Source organism: Spermophilus citellus (assembly GCF_964194105.1).
Source record: "Spermophilus citellus genome assembly, chromosome: 2".
Lineage (NCBI taxonomy): Eukaryota > Metazoa > Chordata > Mammalia > Rodentia > Sciuridae > Spermophilus > Spermophilus citellus.
The window spans coordinates 195649935-195656760 of record NC_138183.1 but is presented as its reverse complement, the minus strand read 5'-3'; the positions used below and the strand labels follow the sequence as shown (position 1 = coordinate 195656760).

The 6826-nt window shown below is 40.8% G+C and overlaps 1 protein-coding gene across 2 annotated transcripts in view; it reads left to right on the top strand.

Annotated features, from left to right (window-relative positions):
* The first annotated feature begins 166 nt into the window (after nucleotides 1-166).
* The window catches only part of RNF121 (ring finger protein 121), a 69624-nt gene continuing 62964 nt past the window's right edge, over nucleotides 167-6826 (top strand). Inside the window, exon 1 of one of the 2 annotated variants that reach the window (XM_081282370.1) lies at nucleotides 167-276. In XM_081282370.1, the coding sequence (XP_081138496.1) occupies nucleotides 214-276 (63 nt within the window). In that variant the 5' untranslated portion in view covers nucleotides 167-213. The remainder of the gene's footprint in view (nucleotides 277-6826) is intronic. The other variant, XM_081282369.1, reaches the window with a different exon arrangement.

Below are 6826 nucleotides of genomic sequence, written 5' to 3'. Positions count from 1 at the left end.
AGAACGATTTCCTAAGGAAGCTTCGAAGTGTACGGGACTCCTCCTTTCTAAATCTAAAAGAAGTAGCAAAATGTCTCGGTCCCTGACAGGTCTGCCCCCAAATCTTGGTGCTCCGCCCCCCCTGCTAGAGTCCCCGCCGCTGATTGGCTAAGAGCACAAGAGCGGCGGAAGCAGCTGGCTTGCGCGGGGAGGAGGGAGGGGGTGAACCTGAAGATGGCGGCAGTAGTGGAGGTGGAGGTTGGAGGAGGTGCTGCGGCTGAACGGGAACTAGATGAGGTAAGAGGAGTTGAGAGACAAGGAAAGAAGAGACAGCCTGAAAGCGAAGGAAGGGGCAGTGAGGCATTAGAGAAAAGAGGTCCTAGGAGAAACGGGAAGGGTCTTGAGAGGGAAGAAGGAGCTGACTGGGGGGCGGGATTAAGGAAATCTGAGGTTCTCTCGACTCGGGCGCCTTGAGGTGGTCGTGAGGGTAGAAGACATGCAGTAGCTTCAGAAATGTAAATGAAGGACAGAGAGAAAGCCTGGACGGATGGAGGTGTTAAGATTTTGAGATTATTAGTTGGGGGGTCCTAGGGTAGAACTAAAGGTCTGAGAGGTAGCTTTAGAGTTGAAGGGGCGTGGACTTCTGCAATGGAAGGCCGGGCTTTCTCTGTGGGAGAGGACTCTAAGCTTGGCGTGGGGGTTGGGCATGTGGATGGGGGAAAAAGTACTAATCTCAAGTATGATAGCTTTGATTTAATTTTAGGTAGGAACTATTTCAGTTTCATCCTTAAATTCTATGTACATAAAGTTTTGTTCAACGAATGGATGATTGAATGATTGTATGAATGGATGAATGAATGATTCATCCATTCACTTAAGTATCACCTTTGTTCCGGGTCCTGGGCAAGGTACTAGGGACACAAGGGTCCCTTCTCATGTAGAGCCCACAGTGTAGTGGCAGGAGACAGACAAGAAGATTAGGCATTGCATCAGAAATATAATGGTGGTTTTGAGCTAGGGAAAGCCTCCTAGAATTTGTTGAATCATAAAGGTTTATGATTTTTGTTAAATAAATTCTTTGAAGGTGAACTTGAGAATGCATGTCTCCTTTCCTATCTAATAAGCATTTAACAACTGATGTATTCAGTTATCAGTGGACCTTGAATCACCGGAGGAAGGAGTCACTGAGTTTGAAAGGAATGAAAAGATAGGCTGAGAAGCAGAGAGAAGGTGAGGGAGGAAAGGGGAAAAAATCCTGAGGCTAAAGAGACAGTGATAGCTAGAGTTGCTTGTGGTCTTGTGTTTGACAGCATGTAGATAAAGACAGCACAGAATAATAGGCAGAGGATCAGTTGTCAGAGATGGAACCAGTGGGATCTCTAAGGGGTCAGAATCTTAGAGGCCCTGTCTGTATTTGGTGGAGGAGAGTGGGGAAAGTTTGGTGATGAAGCTCAGAAAAAGGAAGTGGACTTAGGAAGCAAAGACTATTGCTTGATGGTGGGTTAACTTAGTTTAAATGATTGGGATCATTAAAGTGGGGGAAGAGACTGAGAAACTGACAGGTGGTTGGTCCCAGCACTGTCTGTTGAAGCATTGTCTGTTGTCTCCTTCCTCCTAGACACTAGAAACTAGAGATGTTTGGATACCTTTAGATTGGTAAAGTGGGGGTGGTTGTGGAAATGACCTCCAAGGCTCCTCCTACTTTAAGATTCTATGATTATAGTTGGCTGTGGTTCTGTGAGATATATTTGAAAACACCTTGAGGAGAGTAAATGCTGTATTGAAGTTATTGCTTATTGTTTGTTAGTCATGGGCTCTCCTTTTAGAGGTTGCATGTATCTCTTTCAAAGAGACATTTAGTTGCATATATAAGGGTTCATTGAGATGCAGAGCAGAAGTTTTGGAAGAGGAAAGAGAACTTAAGGTTTTCATGTAAGACTTTCTTTATTGTTTAAGGACTTTAGAGCTACTAGTAGTATAATATATTTTCCAGAATGTTAGGATTTTTTTTTTTTTTTTTTTTTTTGTACCAGGGATTGATTGGTACTCAGGGGCATTCATCCACTGAAGCACATCCCCAGCCCTATTTTATATTTTATTTAGAGACAGGATCTCACTGAGTTGCTTAGCACCTTGCTGTTGCTGAGGCTGGCTTTGAACTTGCAGTCCTCCTGCCTCAGCTTCCCGAGCCACGGGGATTACAGGCGTGCACCACTATGTCTGGCTAGAGGTCATCTTTATATGAAACCACTTGTATTCATCCCAGAAACCTTGTTACATATTTTATTTTCTGAGAAAGAAATTCAGTTCACATAGAATTTCCAGATAATAGATTATATTCTATCTAGTCTTTTGTGTGTTTAAGATAAAGTAACTCTGAGAAGCAGAAACAGTCATCCCCTTCAAGCACGAGAAAGAACAGAGGTCTGGTCTGGCAGACCTTAGCTTGTGTGTTTCTTCTAATGTCTCCCCAGATGTTTCTGCTCAGCCATCACTAGTGAAATAGAAGGTGAAATTCATCATTTAATATGTAATTATAGGAATCTATGTGTGTTATGCATCAAGAATTCAAAGATGAGGGGCTGTGGCTGTGGCTCAGTGGTAGAACACTCGCCCAGCATGTGCAAGGCACTGGGTTCAATCCTCAGCACCACATAAAAATAAATAAATAAAATAAAGGTATTGTGGCCCACTACAGCTAAAAAAAAAAAAAAAGAAAAAGGAATTCAAAGATGAGACAGGATTTTTGCCAATTTACAATCCAGTGAGGAGACATGCAAATAGTCCATTACAATACCACTAGATAATTGCTATCATGAAAGTGTGTAACAAGTGCAGCCAAGTACAAGAGACAAACGCTAGAGTCTGCTAGGGGCAGTCAGTGAAGTCTTTATTATAGAGATGGGTTTGAGCTGAAAAATTAAAGGTTGGGCTTACCAAAAAAAGATGTGATTTGCATGTGACATCAAAGTTGCTCTCTGTTGCACCTTCTGCTTGGTTAGATTCTGTTGTTGAGCCCAGATTATATAAGAGTAATGGGTAGCCTGACTAAAATGGAGCTAGTGTACTTTTCTTATACTTTGGAAAGAATGAACATGGTGTGGTTTATTCTTCAGGTTATTGTATCTGGGTTTTCCAATAGCAGATGTTGTCAGCATGATACATGGTCTGGAATAGAAGTTCATTCATATTCCTTTCTTCTTTTTGTCTGGTTTCATGATTTTTCTCCAGATTTTGAGAAGTAATTTAGGCTTTTTAAAATGGCTTCTCCTGCTTTGTGGAGGTGAATAGAAAAGAAGGTTTAGGAAAGAGCTACCAGTAGAAAAGGTTATTATTTATTGAGCCCTAACTATAAATCAGCACTTGTTTAAAGCCCTTTACCTTTGTAGCAGTCCTGTGTGTTAGATGTATTAACTCCATATTTTAAATGAGCCAGAGACTAGAGAAATAAAGAAGTTTCCCAGGATTCCACAGTTTGTGAGTGAGGAAGTATAGATTCTGGCCAGGTTTCTCTATGCTATAATGAGTTTAGCGTGCTATACTGAGCTCCGTGATTCTATTTCTCATGCCACTATTTGTGTTCTAGGGGTTATGTGATTTCAAATTGTATAGTTTTAGCTGGGCATAGTGGTACATCCCTACAATCCCAGCTATTTTGGAGGCTGAGGCAGGAGGATTGTGAGTTCAAAGCCAGCCTCAGCAACTTAGCGAGGCCTTGTTTCAAAATAAGAAATTGAAACAAGCCTGGGGATGTGGCTCAATAGTTTAGAGCCTTTCTTTTCAATCCCCAGTACTTGAATAAAATTGTATAGCCTTAATTATCTCATGTAAAAATCGATACAGTATATTGATAAGTAGTTGTGATTTAGAAGAGCATTTTGAATTTCACATTTTTGATGTAAGATTTTTTAATATTCCGTATTTATGATTGAGGAACTGAGCTTCCAAGGATTTGAGAGATGCTGAGAGTCTGCAGCTATAAGTAGTGTTACTAAGATTCGAATCCACATTTCCAGCCAGGCATGGTGATGAATGTCCGTAATACCAGCAGCTTAGGAGGCTGAGGCAGGAGGATCATGAGTTCAAAGCCAGCCTCAGCAATTTAGTGAGGCCCTAAGCAACTCAGTGAGACCCTGTCTCTATCTAAATAAAATACAAAAAAAAAAAAAAAAAAAAAAAGATGGGTCGGGGTTGTGGCTCAGTGGTAGGGTGCTTGCCCAGCATGTGTGAGGCACTGAGTTCAATCCCCTGGATAACATATAAATAAACAAATAAAATAAAGGTATTGTGTCCATCTATAACTAAAAAAATATTAAAAAAAAAAGAAAAGAAAAGGGCTGGGGATGTGGCTCAGTGGTTAGGTGCCCCTGGGTTCAACCCCTAGTACCAATAAGTAAGTAATAAATAAATAAGCAAATAAATAAATCCACATTTCTGGATTCCAAAGTGTTTATTTCCCATCAGTTTAAAGACTCAATTGCAGGCTTATCTTACCAAAGTAAACTGCCCCTTATATTCAAAAGTCCTGTTTCCAGCCAGTCCTGGTGGTGCATTCCAGTATTCCTAGTTACTCAGGAGGCTGAGGCAGGAGGATCACAAATTTAAGGCCAGCCTAGGCAGTTTAATGAGACCCTGTCTCAAAATAAAAAGGGCTGGGAATGTAGGTTGGTGATAGTGTGCCATTGGGTTCAGTTCCTAGTACAGTGAAGTGGGGAGTCTCATTTCCAAAACATAAAACAATTTTTTTTTCCCTGAGAAGATCAAAATAGGGGTTAACCAAAATAATGTTATTCTCTCTAAATAAGTCCTTTATTTGCGTTATTTGCTGATAACTTGATTCTGCTGAACCATTGATCATGAGGAATGATTAGTCAAGTGGTAGTTAGGGAGATGAGAGATGGGTTTAGCCATCTCTGGTCAGGCATTAAACAGGCTGTGATGATTGGTACTCAGTTCCCTCTCACAACTGTAAACCTTGGTGTGCTTGAGAATATTAGTTGGAGTGCCAGCTAGGAGACCCAGAAGCCAAACTACTCCTAGAGCCAGTGATTTTCTCCTCAATGGAATAGCTGACCAACCTCTGAGAGGAATTAGAGTCATCCTTTTGGCACTGGGAGTTGTTTAAGACTTAAAGGTAGAATAGCATGTCTGTACCCAGTCATGGCCAGCCAACTCTGTGGCTAGTACCTCTGAATTCTGGATGTATTCATTTTTCAGTGCCTGCTCTTCCAAAATGATGCTATATCATGCAGATTAGCGCATGCTGGAGATCAAAGCAGGTATCCCAAGTGCAACTAACTAAGGTATTACTGCCGCAGGTGAATAATTGATTTCTTCAGGGTCCTGTTTTACATTTGTTAGAAGAGGAGATCTGAGTCAAGCATGGGGTGTGAAGTTGTATGCTGTAATCCCAGCTACTCAGGATCACAAGTTCAAGACCAGCCTTTGCAATTTAATAAAATAAAAATAGGACTGAGATCTACCTTTGTGGTGGAGTGCTTGCCTGGCATGTACAAGGCCCTGGATTTTCTACCTAGTACCATTAAAAAAAAAAAAAAAAAAAAAAAGAGAGAGAGATTGGACTATGTTGGTGGCTTTTAAACTTTTATTTAATCATTAATCTTTTTACTTAAAAGCTCACTTTGAAGACTTTTTGGTCCTTGAAGGGACTCAACAGAAGCCCCAGGGTGTTTAAAGCCACAATTTAAAAATGAAGGAGCTGTCTTTTTTGGCCCACTGATTGGGTCATCCTGTTTTGTGTTCCTTTAGCTCCCTGTTTTTCTAGCCCAGCTCTACTAAACATTATTGTAACTGTCTTCCCCACTAGGCTGTAAGCTTCATGAGAGAACAAAATCCTAGTCTTTCTTGTTTATTATTTTATTCTCTTCATTCAACATTATTCCCAGTATACAGTAGGTACCCAATAAGTATTTAATAATAATAACAATTATTATTTTTTGTGGTACTGAGATTTGAATCCAGGGATGTGCTAGCACTGAGCCCTAGTCCTTTTCAAAATTTTTATTTTGCAATAGGGTGTTGCTAAGTTGCCACAGCTGGCCTTGAACTTGTGATCCTCCTCAGGCCACCCTGACCTCAGTAACTAAGATTCCAGGAGTCCACCACTGTTCCCAGTGGTATGTGCTTTCTTTTATATTTTGGTACTGGGGATTGAACCCATGGGTGCTTAACCTCTGAGCTGCATCCCCACCCCTTTTAATTTTGAGATAGGGTCTTACTAAGTTTGCTTAGGGCCTCACTAAGTTTTTGAAAATGGCCCTAAGCAAACTTAGTAAGACCCTATCTCAAAATAAAACCTTGTGATCCTCCTGCTTCAGCCTGCTGAGCTGCAGGGATTATGAGCATTCACTACTACACCTGGCTTTATCTATTTATTTATTAATTTTGAGACACTGTCTTCCTAAATTTTTGAGGGTCTTACCACATTGCTGAGTCTGTCCTCGAACTTGCCAACCTCCTGCCTTAGCCTTCTGGTGTGGGCCACCACATGCCCAGCTCTGTGTACTATATTTCTGGTTGCTGCCAGGTCTTTATTGGTGCTGACCTGTCTGTGTAGAATATATTTCCTTTTCAAATCCTATGTGTCCTTTAGGATTCTAACCTAAGTCTCACTTGACTTTTAGGATTTTTCCAATCTACACCTTTAGCTTTTTACTTTGCCTTTTATGGTTTTCTCTGTGAAGGTTTAAACTTTTATTTATCAATCTAGTCATCAGACTTCTGAAGCACCTTCTGTGTGCCAGGCACTGTGCTATGTCTGATAATACCAAGATGGATAAAGTATGATAACTGTCATTAAGGGGTTTATAGACTAGTATAGGTAGAG